Source organism: Amphibalanus amphitrite, unplaced genomic scaffold (genome assembly GCF_019059575.1).
Source record: "Amphibalanus amphitrite isolate SeventyFive unplaced genomic scaffold, NRLGWU_Aamphi_draft 000093F_arrow, whole genome shotgun sequence".
Classification (NCBI taxonomy): Eukaryota; Metazoa; Arthropoda; class Thecostraca; order Balanomorpha; family Balanidae; genus Amphibalanus; species Amphibalanus amphitrite.
Genome location: NW_024881589.1, coordinates 74,092 through 91,500, shown reverse-complemented (window position 1 = coordinate 91,500; position 17,409 = coordinate 74,092). Strand labels below are relative to the sequence as shown.

Here is a 17,409-nt window from a genome sequence, read left to right as displayed (position 1 = left end):
ATGACCTTCACTCGGTAACTTTCTCTCCGGCTCGGCCGACGGATAAAACGCAAGCAAAGACAATGCGGGGAGTCCGGTGCTCTACTAACTGAGCTACGGAACAGGCAAATGCTCACCATAGATATACCGACTGAATGATCCCTTTATAACTTCAGCGATTGATAAGACAGTGTGTAACTGTATATATAAAATGTAAGTCTCGAAATTGCGATGTCTTTGACCAAAGGTAAGGACAATTTTGCGACCCTTCCATTAGGTATAATGAAATGGGAGAAAATCAGGGCATGTGCCTCTTTTTATAGGTAGACAAATGTCAAAGTTAACGAATTTAAACATCAGAAAACAATTAAAAATGACACACAAAACCCTCGCCGGACCTATTGGTTTTCTACATATGCGCCGGCCGAAGGGGGGGGGTACAACCCCCCTCGCCGTTTCGCCCCTGGTGGGGCTAGCGCTTCGCGGAAAAAGGAGCGTGTGCGCCGTTACGAGACGCAGAGATTGGTACCCGATTTTAAGGTCCTAGGTCAACCGGTGACCTCTGAGGTCAGGTCAAGTGCCTCAAGGTACGGTTCAGTTTTTGGTGAATAACTTCGCAAAAAAAACGGCCGCAGAGCCGCGATTTTGGCAGCATTGTGTTCGCCTTGCTCAGGTGTGTCCAATGATATACTTTTTGTTCGGGTCAGGTCAACTTAGGGTTTTGACCTCAGGTCAAGGTCAGGTCAGCACCCCCAGGTTACGAAGTTGGTCGAAAGAGGTCATGTCGCATATCATTCGACTCGGCAGGTCTTCTTGAGTCCATTGGTGGCTTTCCCGACTCGCTAGCTCAATTTGATCGGGAGTTATTGACGAAAAACTAATATGACCTTGATGACGTCATAAATGACGTCACGCAAGGTCAACATTGCAAAAGCGACGCATCTTACCTTGCAAGGAGTGCATCAAATCACGATTCTGTGTGCTTGAGATAGTTGGAGATCGTTCCCGGCGCCAGAATAGCAGTTTTCATTTTTCCCCATTGACTTATAATGGTGAGTCACGAAAATGACCTGACCTTATATGACCTTTAGGAAAAATCCGAGACATACAAGTTGTGAGACTCATAATGGATACTAGATCCTGCAAGTGTCATTTCCCTGTGACACCTCCTCCGGCAGTGAGGCGTTGCGAAGCTGCGACATCTGAAGACCGTGCAGAGGTTCACTTATGACGTCATAGGTCAGTGACCTGACCTGACCCAAAAATGCGGTTGGTGTCAAAAGATCCGGCTTGAATCAAAGGTCAGATATGCCAAGTTTCAGCTCTCTATCGCCAGCGCGTTCGGAGCTATCGCGAAAAAAAAACCTATGGGGGGCGGCACCCGCCCCCCCCCCTCGGCCGGCGAGGGTTAATCGGAAAATTGCCACCCACGACCCCTCGTTATGCCCTTGAGGTCATATCAGGTCATGGAAGGCATCCAGCAGTTTTTTCCAATAACTTCTGATAGAGGCATGCGACATGCCTGAGCGATGAAAACACCTTAGATGATTTCAGTTTGACGATACAAATCGACTGATATGCAACATGACCTTTACCAGTCAGGTCATGCCCTGGACCTGAGCTCAAATTTCCCAAATGGCATTTGAATGTCAAACTATAGTTCATTCGACGCATCTCGACGAGAGGAGCACAGTACTAAAAAAAACAATGTCATAACTTTCGTGAGTCAATAATTATTACAGTAGAAAGGTTCCTCATTAAAACAGCTCAGTAGAGGGGCGGAGGGGGTCCACTGTCCCCTCCAACCCTCCGCGGCCCGGCACGGGTTAAACAAGTTGTGCTCTGGAGGTTAAGCCGTTGATGTTAGGTCAAGTCTGAGGACTTTACATATAGGAACGCTATCGAATGCGCTTTTTCGCGGTGCTGTAGTTCTATTCTTCCCCGAGTTATGCGCCAGTTTGTCAATAAATGTTGAAACAGACAACATTTCACCCACATTTCACCTTTGATGACCTCTGGTCACCTGATATTTGACATTTGACTTTACCTAATCAAAGTACGGTTAACCAACTAACCCAAGTAGTTTTTGACACTCTTTCGAATACCGCTTACCGCGTGTCGCTACGTGGCCCAAGTAGCCAAGTTATAGGGGTCGGGAGGGGGGTTCAAACAACCTCAGCCCGGCGCCGATTAAGGGAAGGCACTATCATTTTGGGGGCGCTGCAGATATGCTAAGGGACGACAACATCATTTTGAGGCGCGCCACCAATTTTTTTTAAGGGCACTTTAACCACTTTGAGGGGCACCACCGACACTGTGAGGAGCGCAATTATCTCGTTGAGCGTTGAGGGGTGGCACCATTACATTGAAGGGCGCCATGTGAGCAGTGATGTGGGGCAAAATGACAATGAGGAGCGCCTCCGATACTTATTGCGCCTCCGATACTTAAAGAAGAGACGCCACCATTACTCGGGGGGGGGGGGCAACATCTCTTTTATTTTGAGGACGCCACCTACTTTGTAAGGGCCGGCACTGTAACTTTAAGGACCGCCGCAGATACTTTAAGGGGCGGCTCCATCATATGGAGGGGCGCTACAGATCGTTAATGGACGGCAATAGGTATGATATTTAGGGACTCCGATACTTCGAAGGGCGCCACCGTTTGTTTGAGGGTGACATCATCACTTTGACTTTTGAGGGGCACCGCCGATACTGTTCGGGGCGCCACCGACACTACCAGGAGCACTTTGACCGGCGTTACTATCACATTTAAGGGCGCCGTGAGCACATTGGGGGCGGCACCATGACGTGGAGGGGCGTTACGGATGGTTTGAGGGGCGGCAACATGACATTGAGGAGCGCCTCCGACCCTTCGAGGGACACCAGCATTTCTTTGAGAGGCGGCACCTTCACTGAAACACGAGAACAGAATAGAATCTATGTTGTGCAATTGACTTTTAGTTTTGTGCGATGGGCGCTGTGCTATAATTTATATTTGTCGTTCAACGACGCCAGATGCGTACGTGTGTGATGTGAATGTTGTGTCTCACAGTGCCGCCGGAGCCTCCAGTTTTGTACGACAGCTCGGGACAACAGATTTGACTTTTGAAGAGACACCAGTACCACCGACACTGTAAGGGGCGCCACCATCACTTTGAGGGGCGCCACGGATGGTTTGAGAAGCGGCACCATTATGTATATGGAGGGGCGCTACAGAAAGTTGGAGGACGGCAACATTGTATTGATGAGTTCCTCCAAAACTTTGAAGGGCGCCACTGACACTGTAAGGGGCGGCACCAGCACTTTTAGGGGCGGCAGCATCATTTTGAGGGGCGCCACCGACGGAGACACCATCACATTTAGGGGCGCCACTGACACTTTGAGGGAGGCACCATCACATTGAGGGGCGCCACCGATAACTGAAAGGGGCGGCATCATCTTCTTGAGGGGCGGCATCATCTGCTTGAGGGGCAGCTCCATCACAATGAGGGGCTATGTGGATACCTAGAGAGGCGGCACCATTATATTGGTGCGTTCCTCTGACACTTCGAAGAGCGTCACTGACACTATAAGGGGCGGCACTAACACTTTAAGGGGCGGCAGCATCATTTTGAGGGGCGCCACCGACTCGTTGGCGGGCAGCACCATCACATTCAGGGGCGGCATCATCTTCTTGAGGGGCGGCATCATCTGCTTGAGGGGCGGCTCCATCACAATAAGGGGCTATGTGGATACCTAGAGGGGCGGCACCATTATATTGGTGGGTTCCTCCGACACTTCGAAGGGCGTCACTGACACTATACGGGGCGGCAGCATCATTTTGAGGGGCGCCACCGACTCGTTGGCGGGCAGCACCATCACATTCAGAGGCGCCAACGGCACTTTGAGGGCGGCACCATCACATTGAGGGGCGCCACCGATACTGAAAGGGGCGGCATCATCTTCTTGAGGGGCGGTATCATCACATTGAGGGGCTCCACAGATGCTTAGAAGGGCGGCACCATTACATTGAGTGGGGCTACTAACAGATTTAGGGGCGGCACTGTCACATTGAGTTGCGGGATCATCACTTTCTATAGACGACTGCTTCACTTTAAGAGGCGACATTATCATTTCGGAGGGCAGCAGCCTCACTATGAATGACGGCACCTAGCCTGCATGTGCGTGCTGCATCCTAGAAGGGGCGGCAACTGGGTCGGCAAACGGCTGTCACTGGGTCGGCATTCTCCGTGACTGGGTCGGCAATTGCCGACCCAGTTAACATGCTAAAATACGCCCTGATGACGCTGTTAAATTTTTGTGCCGTGGTCCATAGTGGCTCTCTATGGGAGGACAGCTCTGATTTTGGCGGAAACGGCCTAGTTATTAATTTTAGGTGCATTAACTAAGATGCTCGAATCTGTCTCCTTATTCCTATGGCTGTCACCTACGCACGCAGGCGAGTAGCCGGGTTTTTTCACCTCTGGGACCGGCGGTCCGGCGGTCAGAGCCTAAATTGTGAACTAGCAAAAATGTCGATAATTTTTACTTTGACCTGACCTGTGACGTCATCGGTGACCTCGAGGTCAATGAAAATAGGTTTCGTTCGATAGTTTTTCCAGGGCTATCAGACGCCGTTTGAATTTTCACGATCGGCCCAGTAGTTTCGGAGATAGGAGGGGGGCTCTGGAGAGCCCCTCCCCCAGTCACTCGCGTTATTGAAAATACCCCAGTCATGCGCGGGTTAAAGGGCAGGTCACGAGGTCACGTCAAATGACCCTACCTGAGAAGAAGTTCCACTGCTCGCCAGGAGGCGGCTCACCGGAGGATGAGAAGAGCAGAAACAGCCGACAACCAACAGATGTTCAGAGAAAAACGTCGTGTGTTTAAGCGTCTCGCCAGTGATAAGTTTTATTCGTACCTTACTGGTCTTGTAGACGACCTTAACACTAACCCAAAGCGATTCTGGTCATTTGTGAAATGTATAAAGGGGAAAAACGGCCAGCTGACGCATCTGTATGATAGAGACAGAAAAGTGACTGATAACCTGGAAAAGGCCAACCTTTTGAACAAAACGTTTACTTCTAAGTTCAGTGATCCTTCCGTGGCATTTTTTCCACCAGTCACCGCCTATGAGTTAGATCCGCTGCGCTCGTTTCACGTTGGAGAGGACACTGTTCGAAACGTGTTGACTAGCATCGACCCGCATAAGGCGTGTGGCCCAGATAACGTCAGTGCTCGAGTGATACGAGAATGTGCGGCTGAGCTGGCGATGCCCGTCACCCTACTCTGTAAACTGTCACTGGAACAGGGAACTTTCCCGCGAGCCTGGAAATGTGCAAACATCGTTCCAGTTCACAAGAAGGGATCCAAAGCGTGTCCCAGCAACTACCGTTCGGTGTCACTTTTACCACTTTTTGGAAAAGTATTGGAGCGGATCGTTTTTAACGAGCTTTTTGCACATGTGAAACCGGTCGTGTCTGAACGGCAGCATGGTTTCATGCCTGGCCGTTCATGTTCTACCAATCTTTGTACGCTATTGCACGCAGCCTGGACCAACATCTCTGCCGGATCACAAACAGACGTGATATATACAGACTATAGTTCGGCCTTTCAATCCGTCAACCACAGTTTACTGATTCACAAGCTCAAATCATCGTATCAAATTTCAGACAAAGCTTTAAATTGGATTTCCTCATACCTGTCTGAAAGAAAGCAGAGAGTGGTGGTTCAGGGGAAGTGTTCAGACTGGGTAAATGTGAGCTCAGGAACTCCAGAAGGCGGTCTACTTTCGCCTCTGCTCTTTGCTTGTTTTATAAACGATCTACCCGATGTGATTGAGACCGATGTCCTTATGTTTGCGGATGATGTAAAACTGTATAGTAGAGTTGATGGTCTGACGGACGCGCACTTCTTGCAGACTCAGCTGAACTCCCTATGCTCGTGGTCGGATATGTGGAAACTGACTCTGAACCCGGACAAGTGTAAGGTTCTGAGTCTGACACTGAGGCGCAATCCTGTAATGGCAGCTTACGCGATGGGAGATGTAGTGCTTGAGCGCGTTACAGTGATGCGAGATCTGGGTGTATTTTTAGACCAGAAGCTCACGTTTGGCGAGCATGTAGACCGCACTGTTCGGAAGGCCAACATGGCTCTGGGACTACTCATGCGCACGTACGCGACAGGAAAGCGCGGTCGATCTTTCAGTTTGGCGAACCATCGTGCCATCATGTCAACTTACTTTGCAAATGTCCGTTCAATTCTGGAATATTGCAGCGTGGTGTGGGCTGGAACGGCTCAAACACATATGAAAAGGATCGAACGTGTCCAGGAAAAGTTTCTAGTTTGGCTCTGTGCCCGTTGCCGTGTAGATGCAGCAGTTTCTTTGGACTATGGTGAACTCGTCACATACTTTAAGGTCAACACCATTGCTGCCCGACACAAGCAGCATGATATCATGTTTATACGAAATGTCCACAGGCACCGGATAGATTCGCAGTTTTTGGTAGAGAAGTTCCCCATCGCTGTACCCTCCCGCCAACTACGTACTCAGGCCTTGTTCGCTGCGTCATTTGCAAAAGTTGAAACGGTTCGTTCTTGCGCCTTCAACCGCATACCAAAGGCATGCAACGCTTTTCTTGATGTAAACAGAGATGTGGATATATGGGAGAGTGGCGCAATGGAATTCAGAACTAGAGTGAAACGGCATGTGATGGGAGTCTGACAGATGACTGAATTCTCGTAACCGTGTCCTTCAAGGTGGTATCAGTCATCAGATTTTACTGTGTTTGCGGTTGTATTATTTTCTGTGTTGTGTTATGTGTATGTCTATTTATTGAGTTTTATGAAATGACTGCACCTGTTACTGGGTATGCTGCCCGTTGGTGTTGAATTGAAATAAAGAATAAAGAATAAAGAATAGCCACACTGACACCGACTGACCGATTGCTTTGAAACTTTCAGGTGATCGAGGAGCTTATCAGTACCTATTGATAAAGTGTGTATCTCAGATTTTCGATATCGGTGACCTGAAGTGAGGTCAATTTTGCCACCTTTATTTCCAAGGGGGAAAATTTAACAAATCCTGGACGGACGTCATACCAAACATTCTCAAGCATCGGAAAATTAAGTAAACATGACACTGAATCGGAAAACTGCACCAGCAACCCCTCTGGCCTCGTTACGCCCCTGAGATGATGAAAGGTCTTCAGCAACTGTTACAATAACTTTTGATTGAGATATATGCTAGAGTGATGAAAAGACCTTGCATATGCTCAGCTCGACGATCGCAACATGACCTTTTCGTCTGATTGCGCATGACCTTTTACGGTCAGGTCATGACCAAAATAGACCAAAGTAAGTTTCAAAATAGCCTTTTGAAGGTTAAATGATAGTTTATTTGACGGTTCTGGACGAGAGACACGATGCCGTGCCGGTAAATTAAACGTCGCTCCACTTTTGAGTCAAAAGTTTTTGCAGAAAATATTTGTTTGCCCTCTGGACTCTGCAGCTAAACCGCTCATCATGGGTGAAATCTGAGAACGGTCAGCTTTCACCCTGAAAGAACGCTAAAAGAGCCATCGAATGCGCTTTTCCGCGGCCGAATAGCTCTGACTCAGTTATTTCCGAGATATGTGCCGATTAAAAAAAAAAACTGAAATAGGCAAACTTGACCTTTGATGACCTCTAGTCCTCTAGTGACCTGGCCTTTGACCTTATCTAAAAAACGATTGAAGTACTTCAGTCATTATTTTAACGCTCTTTCGAATGCCGCTTACCGCGTGACGATACGTGGCGCCAGAGCCGAGTTAGGTGTGGCATAAATGCCCCCCCCCCCACCTCCAGCACTCCTCGGAAAATTCAGACCACCAACACTTTAGGCCCGCGGCAGATTCCAAAAACTGCTCGCATTCTGCCTCCCTGAGCGAAGCTGTTTTAAACACTGATGAGAACGGCAATCGCCATACGAACATTGGTGCTACATTGGCATGACCGTCAGATTCAAATGTGATATCCGCGATTCAGCTGTCAGCAATCGGAATGATTCCATACTAAAACACTGTGCCAATGTTTAGAGCTCGTTTATTTTCCACCAAGTACAAAGACCATCTCTGGGACTGAAGCGATGACTCCGTGGGCCGCAGCCCGCAGGGATTAGGCACGGACTCGAGGCCCCACCGAGACGGCTCGCCGCGCCGTCTGCGCCACCGCTATCGGGTGACCGACGGCGAGCCAGCAATAAATTAAACACGAACGACAGCTCAAATGGCGACACGCGTGGGCTAGCACCGTGCCGAGCCCGCTGCTCGGCACCGCTCCGGCGGCCGACACGCTTACTCCAGCAGCGGCCGCTGGAAGCGACAGGACGGAAGAAGAGAGAGAGACAACACCGTCAGCGTGAAACGCTGCGGATCCACACATCACGACTGACGACGTGACCACAGGTGGCGCGACAATCGCGCGTATAGATGTCGCTCAGATCAGTTACCGTGTTTGTGGTCAGGCGCAGCGCCTTGGCACCGACACAACCATCGACGAGGTGCGACGTATCGTACAGCGAGACACCAACACGCACTGCTAACGACTCATATCGCTTCCAGCACGGAACGACGATCGTTTCCAACCGGCTCGTCAATCTCGGATCGAACAGCGGTACCGTCGGGACCTCCCCGACCCCTCCGCAGCACATTTCATCACCTCGCCTCGCTGGGACAGCGGGCTCTGATCACATCTCGACATCACACATCTCGTCACGTCCAGCGGGCTCCCCTGACGTCTCTGCCGGAGCACCGGGCCGCGGCGCTCACCAGTTGAAGTACCGTTTGTCGCAACTGCGCGCCGAGCCGCACCATCGCCGCTCCTCGAGCGGCGGACACGGCTTTCCGCCGCGCCGCGGGTGCCGCACCACCGGCCGCGTGCGCGTCATCTCGCCGATTCCGCAGGCGCGCGTGCAGGCGCTCCAGTCGCCCCAGTCGCCCACCTTGCAGTTGCGCGGAGCACCTGTAACCAGCCGCGGCCGGAGAATTAGCGTTAGCGGCGCACACAGGGTGCAGGTGTGAGACAGCGACAGGGGTTAGGGGGCTGGGGGGGGGGAGTTATGGACTGGCACTAAAATTATTGTGAATGCGTATTCTAGCTTGGGTGAGGAACTCACTAAGGCACTATTAAAGAATAAGCCTGCTAATTATGAATCGCTTATCTACGAAAAGAGAATTACCAGCTGTGGGTGGCCGTCTCAACACCACCACTCTGAAAGACACTAATTATTTATCAAATATGCACTATGCGCTATGCAGGAATCTATATTCCAGACGCTACCAAAGGCAGCGTCAATAGCATTAGTCACTAGGTGTCGCCACTAGACGGCGGCGGCGGCGGCCATCCCTCTCCCGAGTCCCCTGACGGCGAAACTGACGTTTCCGCTTGAAGTGCTTGCGGCGGCGGCGGCGGGTCTTGCGCCTGGTCGCGTGATAGTGGTTGGCGATCTTCTTTATGATGGCCTGTCGGTCGCCGGCGCGAACTTTGACGCCGGTCAGCCCGTCTGCCTTGTGAAGCACTCGCAGTCGGAGGCCGTCGATCTCTGTTGTCGGGCTGTCCGACGCCAGCGCCACCTTCTTCCGAATGTCGCCCGACCGCAGTGCCACCTCGCGGTCTGAGTCGGCGCCCTGCGCCTTCACCTGGATTCCGGGCAGCTGGATGTCGTTCGTGGCTGTGACGATTTGGATGTTGTCGGGAGAAGCCGCCTCCACCGTGTACGCAATCGAGTCCGGGTGGTCAAACTCGTGGGCCAGCTTGTACGACCGCACCTGTCGGAGAAGGATGATTGTCAATGGTGCTGTGATGACATGGAAACGATGGAAATTATAAATGTTCGTGAAAACGGTACACGGACATCGGGCAGTTCCTCACTGATGGTTTATTAGCCTTTAAACCATGTCGAGATGTGAGGATAAACAAATGTTACGATATTCAGCATTATATTGCCCGTAGATATCGTCGACTTCCTGCACCCTGTGTTTTGATTCAAATGCATGAATGCCTACCTAATCTGGGACTAAAAAGTAACAATTGCTGCATTGTTCTGCACCTGCATTGTTACGGTCTTTTCTTAAAATGCAGTCTTTTAAATTGCACGTATCAACGGTGTTTTATCAGGCCTTCTTCGGGCCGCCGCCGTCTAGTCTGATAATAACGACCGCTACGACCGACCAGCGGCATTGCCTGCATGAATACGGCCGTCGGCTCGTTATTCAACCGATTTTTGTCTCCATTGCCTTGAATGGCATCAGGGGATTTTCGTGTTTCGACCTGGACGGATTGGGCGCTCCATAAAGAGCGAGCCGCCACCGCCGTGACCGTTGTCGCCACTTGGCACCCCAGACGGCACGGGAGGGCGGAGGGCGGTGTCATCAAGGCCAGCATGAGGTCACTGTGATGTCCAGCCGTCGTGTCGCCGTGCTGAGCCTGGGTTCGGCCACAGGCGCGGTCTCACGACAGGCGACCGACCTCCCACCCACGACCGGTGCCCCCGTGACGCAGAACGTGACCAGCCGACAGGGAGACAGATAGACAGACAGACAGACTTCTGTCTGCAGACTGGCGGCCCGAGGCGCCATGCATGGAATTCTGCAGACAGATCATTGACCGGTGACCCCCAGCCCACCCCTCCGAAAATGGGTGCCTCGCTTCACCGGCGATCCTGTCCTTCCTTCAAGTACAAAACCGACTGTGAACCAGCGACATTGGTCATTTTATATTAGTGCGGCGGATGGGCTCTCCGGCTCCTTTCTTAAGTTCTCCACTTCTCGACCCTCGACCTACCCGACCTTCTTACTCCAGTACCAGCGTGAGTGTCTACTGTCCAGCACTACACACTACAACTCTAGCTAGACTATCCCGAGTGTCCTACTGACCCTGTGCAGCTTGACGTCAGCGATGGGCGGCAAGCTGTCCAGCTCCGGGTAGTGGAAGCTGCTCGCCGGGTGCTTCGGTCGCCGCGGAGTGATCTGGTACACGGGCTCGGCCGGCACTGACTCCCAGTTGGGAGAGGTGAACGCCAGACCCTGGTCCGTGCCGGCGTCCATCGGGTACAGCTGCCGACAGGGACGTCATTAGAGTCAGTGGGTGACGTCACTGAGTCACCGGGGTCAGTGACTGACGTCACTGGGTCACCAGGGTCAGTGACTGACGTCACTGGTTCACTGGGGTCAGTGGATGTCGTCACTGGGGGGTCAGCGGTGACGTCACTTCTTTTGGCTTTCAGCCAGTGGGTGACGTCTGTCAACAGCAGGACGAATGGTAAAAGTTTTGTAAAAAAAGTTTTACAATACGTAGACGCTCAAATATGCACATTTAAAGCACCTTTCCATTTGTGATTTTTTTTCTCACTTCTTATGAACCGTTTTACAAAATAATTTTGCTCGAAAGACGTATTTGCTCTCAAACAAATTTGATTCCTCATCACCTATATTCTCTAACAAAGGGCATGCGTCATGTTCGTTTCTGGTGTTGGTAAAGACATAAAGGTCGTATTTCAGGATCGGTCTGGTCTGCACTCTTACCGCTGACTATAGCCCGCGAGTTGCTGGGGGGGGGGCGTTAAACGCCCCCACTTTTTTCGCCGGGCCATAGCATAAAAACGGCGCGCCGCAGGCGCGCCAAATTTTGGGTACCTGTAGGGAATTGATTGAAGTTTATTGTGACAAAGTTTCAAAAAAATCGGTCGGAAAATTTTTGAGATATCGAGGTTTTAGTGACGTCATGATTTCTGAGTTTTCGACCAAAAACGGCATATGTTCAAAAAATCATATAAAATCACAGAATAGACATACAGACATGCCGTAAACGCCATTAGACTGCCAATACCATGATCAATCAAATGGCTATCTTCGATTATTGATTATCGTTCCGCATTTTCCATAATCTTGAACTGAATCTTGGCAATTTTTCGTGACTACTTCACGACCATGATACATGCATTTCTTAAATTCAACTTTTTGAGGCAAACACGTACACATATGATAAAATGAATGTCACCATCGTGTTCTGCGCCCCAAATTACCTATAAAACATGTGTCACAGGTTGCAAATATCAGCTTTGATTTTCGGGGATATGTGCCTACCCGGTTGACCTGACCTTGACCCTGACCTATGCTTGACTGACCCCTACATGGAGCTGACACTCTTGTAGGCCTTATATGATGGATTGTGCACCGTTTTGACAGAGTTTATGACGAGAGGCGCCCATTGCGAAGCCCTGAAGTCCATGCTACTGAAAGCCCGATTTCAGGTGTTTGACCTGACCTTGACCCGACCTGTGACCTCAAAATTCAACTTTAAAGTACTCATCTGAAGCGTCTCGTCGCGCTCTTTCGTTTGCCGCCTCGTGCGTTTCGCTGCGCCTATTGGTTCTCGAGTTATCGGCTGGGGGCGTTTAACGCCCCCCCCCCCCCAGCAAATGGTGGGTGGCGAAATACCCCAGCAACTGCCGGGATAGAAGGAACCGGCATTATATAAGTCACTCAGTGTACACCCACTCTGTTTGCCATGCATATCGGTAATTGATTTTCCTGCAGTGAATATGCCATCAATCACCTTTTACATGGAAAGAAACATTTTATCGTTTGCCTTTTAAAAACTGAGGCCGAGTCCGAATCCCTTCCGTATGATGATACCCATCGGCATCGTTTGTAGCAAATGGCCAATAGATAGGTATGTCTGCGTCAGACTGGCAAATAGACAGGCTAGAGGTGAAGGAAGATTCGTAATTGGCGGAAGACTGAAACAGATAAACATTTAAACAAAACATACCTACATCAGCACTTTGTTATCGAGTTAATAATTATGATTTGGTTGGTAAACAAACGGTTTCACAGACAATTAATTTGAATGAAGATTGCATCGTGAGTTCCTTTTTCAGCCGGTGCTGAGACGATCGACATTCCATCCGTGTTCATGTTCAGCCACTGGCCCACTAACAACCCAACCAGTGATTGATCAGAACAGCAATCGAGCAAATTACCTCACCCGCTCCTTTTACGCCAACAGTAAACATAGGGTATCTATCAGTCACACAATTTACTACATACATTGAGCATGAGGCCCCGTTTGGTTCCGTTACATAGTTAGCTCGTCTGTTGAGCTCCCAGTAGCGGTGGCGGCGTCAATCCCAGCACCGATTGTCGCCGATCAGGTGGCTGTGGCGCCGTTTTCGACACATCGCTGCACGTGAGGGCGCGCGATCCACGCGCCAGATTGAGCAGTCCGCGCCAAAATGAGCTGGGTGGCTGGTCACCAGCCCACGGATGGCATGTGAAGAGCTCCAGGAATGGTGTTAGCTGCTGCTTGCCGCCCTTCGGGAGCGGGCAGAGACCGGACTTTACCCGGACCGTACCCGGACCAAGACCGATCCGAGGCTGGACCAAACTCGAACGGAAACGTTAACACGTTTCAGGAAATTTGAACCCTTATGTGAGCAAAAGCTATGGTTTCAGTTGTTGACAATGTCCCAAAATTTCGTAGGCAATCTGCCCACAATTTGGACGTCATGATCCGCCGTATTCAAATATCTTATGAACAGTTTCTGAATTGCAGAAGGATTTTGAAGAAGAACGACTTTATGTAATTGTTCGTGAAGATATTACTGCAGACTGCAGAGTGCAGCGAGACGACATGCGTGGAATCACATGTATGTCTGTTGAGAGATCGGTGTCCTGCCGTTCAATCCTAGCGGGTCTCTACACTCCGAAGTTCGATTACACTTCTACAGTACTATTTAACTGGTGATGACCAGCCACAGTTGACTCTCCGAACCGTCCTGTCAAGTCCAGGAACGAGGACGAAACCTGATCATCATAAACCCTATTTCGTTTGATCCGTGCTGCTACTGACGTTCACTTCGCCTCCATATTAAATGAATAAAAATATGGAACTGCATGTAAGCATACCGTATGTGCAATTTAATATAAAAAACGAAGGATGCATGTGATTGATGTTTATTGCTGATGCCAATTATGATGAAAGGTATATGCAAAAAGCATTAAGGATTAGGATACGAAGCATAAACTAGCCAATGTGGTTGAAGTTAATTTCCACATAAATCGTCGGACAAATGACTATAAACATTTTGCCGACCAATGACAGACACGCGATTCTGCAGTCTAAAGTTGAATGTGGCTTGAGCCAAAAATGTACCGGTTCGGCCCCCATTGAGCATGCTGTCAAATATATCATGTCTAATCTCGGACATTTACTGTTGCAAATTACTTTATTTAGCTTAAATCAACTATCAATCGCCTGTTTATGATTGACCCCTCCCTTCCCTTAGTGAATAATTGGCCCAGCTGCATTCGGGTTAACATGCGAACTTGAAATCAGTGTTTACTCGTTCATACTTCATCAGAAAACAACACTAACTTTTTTTCTTTTGATTCTTTTGATATATCTGCCCGTACTCCCGCGTCCTCAGTTTGGAGATTCTATTTTTCTCACAATGTTGGTAACAAGCAATGCCCGCATTAATAGGCAAACTGTCGCAAGTCGTCCACTCAGGTGGTCTAAAACGTATCTCGGAATGAGTTGGCGACCTCACCCTCACTCAGCCTCACCCGTACGTCGCGACGCGTCGGGAGGTCAGACGGCGGCCTTACCGTGTGTCGAGAGATCAGGCGGCGGGCCTAACTGAATGTCGAGATGTCAGGTGGTGGTGACCTTACCCGTGTGTCGAACAGCCAGGCGGCGGCTCTACCTGTATGTCGACAGGTCAGATGGCGACCCTTCCTTTATGTCGAGAGGCCTGGTGGTGACCTTCCCCCCGTATGTCGAGGGATCAGGCGGCGGCCCTACCTTTATGTCGCGGGATCAGGCGGTGGGCCTACATTTATGTCGAGAGGTCAGGTGGTGACATCCCCCCCGTATGTCGAGATGTCAGGCGGCGGGCCTACCTGGATGTCGAGCGTGTCGACCCAGTGTCCGTGCTCACACAGATCCACACTGTCGACGCCGATGAACCAGTCGGGCGACGGGACGATCTTTGATATCAGCGACACCTGGCGGGTAGAGGGGGCGTCAGCGGTCAGCGGAGAGCGTAAGCCGGGAAGGGGAAGGTCAGCGGTCGGGGGGGGGGGGGCGCCAGCGGTTGGCGGGGGTGGGTCAGCGGGGGAGGACGTCATGGGGACGTCAGCGTTCAGTTGGAGCGTCGGTGATCAGCGGGGGAATGGAGGGGAGAAGTGGCAGATAACAGTGGTCAGTGGAGAAGAGAGATGAAGGAAGAAAAATACTGGGAGACCTGAAAATTTGCAAAACTGGGACAGGAGAGAGAAGGAAGAGAAAAGAGTTCTTAAAAACATGGATAGGTGTCAGAAGAAGGGAGGGAAGGAAAAACGGCGCTAGACCTTTCCAAGTAATCTTGTCCTCTCCCTTCTGGGTGGATCGCCATCATCAGCAGTCACACCCAGGGACAAACAACACGACTGCTAGCACGGTCGGTGATACGCTCAGAGTACACGGATCATCGGCGGTGAACGGACAGTCGCCCGGTGATCAAGGCGCGGTGCCACCGTCACCGATACGGGCTCCGTCACCGACGATACGGGACCGGTAAACACGACACTCAGGGCGGTGACAAGAGGTGACATCTTGCAGGGCACGGAGAGAAGTCGACTGGTGGGTGCTGATGAAACTCAGGTCCAGGTGGCCTGGCGCGAGCCAGCACGGGGTGATGATGCAAAAGAGACGCCCAGTCTGGACGCCGTGTGTGGTGCTGGTGTTGATGTAGTGATCAACAATCTGTTGTTTGGAGCGATTTGTCTGCAGTCGTGGTGCTGTCTGGAGCTTCATTGTAAATCGGGAAGGTCAAGTCCAGTTTAACTCGACTGGCGACTCATGGTGGAAGAATTCAAAGCTTACCGTGAAAACAATGCTGAGGGTGCAGCTGATATGACGTTTGCGGTTAGGTGATTATTTCTCTGATTGCTGATGTTGATGGACAGGGCCGCAGTGGGCGTTTTTCATGTGTCTGTTATGTCTGAGGCATCAGACAGATAGGAGCGGTGGTCGATGTACCCGACATCAGAGGTCAGGAACGGTGGCTTGCAGCGTAGCACGCATCGATGGAATGCTGAAGCTATGCATAGTGATAATTAGAGTGATTGAGGGAGGCATTCGGACAGTCTAAAAATAGCCAGCCATTGGAGTGTTTCAGCGATATGTTGTTGATCGACTGATCATCAAATATGTAAAGGTCTTCTACATAATGCGCATCTTTATTTTGAGCTTGTAAAATGCAAATGAACGAAGCTAATAAGCTTTTGAACAATGAGTCTTTTTTGTTTCATGACATGGCGCTGCCTAAGTATAGTCACTGACACTGGCCACTTTTTAATTTCAGACATATATGATATAACAATCAACACCAGAGGGAAAAACGTACCTATATGCAATGCAATATTTTCATAGCTCGGTTCAGCTTTCGAACAGGATATGTCATAATTAGCGCAAATAGTCAAGTAGAATTTACAGGAAGGGAACACAAAGACACAATGTCATCACCTACCCAGCTAAATACATCTCATCACTCGGCTCGTCCCAGATCTAAGCATGATCAAAGTGAAGCCACCGGCTGCTCCAGACAAAGCTCAATTCACCAGCTTGCCAGCACTACGGTCCTCCGATGTGAGTTTCGTTTGGTCATCTCAGGACTCAGACCAGGTGATTCCGAGGCTGTTGCTCTTGTGGTCTTTCACCACTAACTATATAGATCACTAGTCCCATAAGACCTCGTTTCAACCATTGACGGACAGTCTGCCTAAACTGGTCGGGGAGCTGCTCATTTACCGCTTTGCCCCAGTCAGGTATTCTGACAGTTAGTCTAAGCAGTTCACGCAGCGTTGGTATGACTCTGATGTATTCCCATTCCCGACGAAAGGAGAATGGCGTTTCGTTGCTTGCCATTTATCGGCAAGTGAAAATGATCAATACAAGCATCAAACAAATGATCAATCAAAACCACGCCGAAATGGATAAATTGTGCTTGGCGTCTTTAAACAGAAGTGTTGGACAATTAGCCCTGGGCTGGGGTGCTGTCTGCCGTCCGCCGCCGGACACCGATGAATTAAATTGATGCCCGATTACTGAAGCTTTCATTGCTTGGCCGTACTAAGTTAATCTTTTTCGGTTTGCTCGATCCGGAGCTGACGCTTATCTATCATATTTACGAGCACTCCAGTAACAATGAACCCATCTCCGATTGTTATGGAACCGCTCCCGAAAGACGTCAGCCGATACTGCGCCGTTCCTGACCACCAGTTTCCGTACAAGGCCTCTGGGTCGTCGGTTCCCACCAGACCGCCAATGTCGCGTGGAATGCCACCCAGCCGGGGATACCTACGACATGAGGAGTTATCCGAAGACGGGTGCGGCCGCGCTGTATTTGGCAGACCCGGCCGGGATAAT

The 17,409-nt window shown here is 50.3% G+C and overlaps 1 protein-coding gene across 1 annotated transcript in view; it reads right to left on the bottom strand.

Moving 5' to 3' along the window:
* Positions 1-8,023: 8,023 nt before the first annotated feature.
* LOC122380191 (spondin-2-like) overlaps positions 8,024-17,409 on the bottom strand; it is a 38,905-nt gene continuing 29,519 nt past the window's right edge. Inside the window, exons 3-6 of the mRNA XM_043363147.1 lie at positions 14,901-15,005; positions 10,872-11,051; positions 9,374-9,764; positions 8,024-8,958 (exon numbers count right to left, since the gene is read on the bottom strand). Of these exons, the coding sequence (XP_043219082.1) occupies positions 8,762-8,958; positions 9,374-9,764; positions 10,872-11,051; positions 14,901-15,005 (873 nt within the window). The 3' untranslated portion in view covers positions 8,024-8,761. The remainder of the gene's footprint in view (positions 8,959-9,373; positions 9,765-10,871; positions 11,052-14,900; positions 15,006-17,409) is intronic.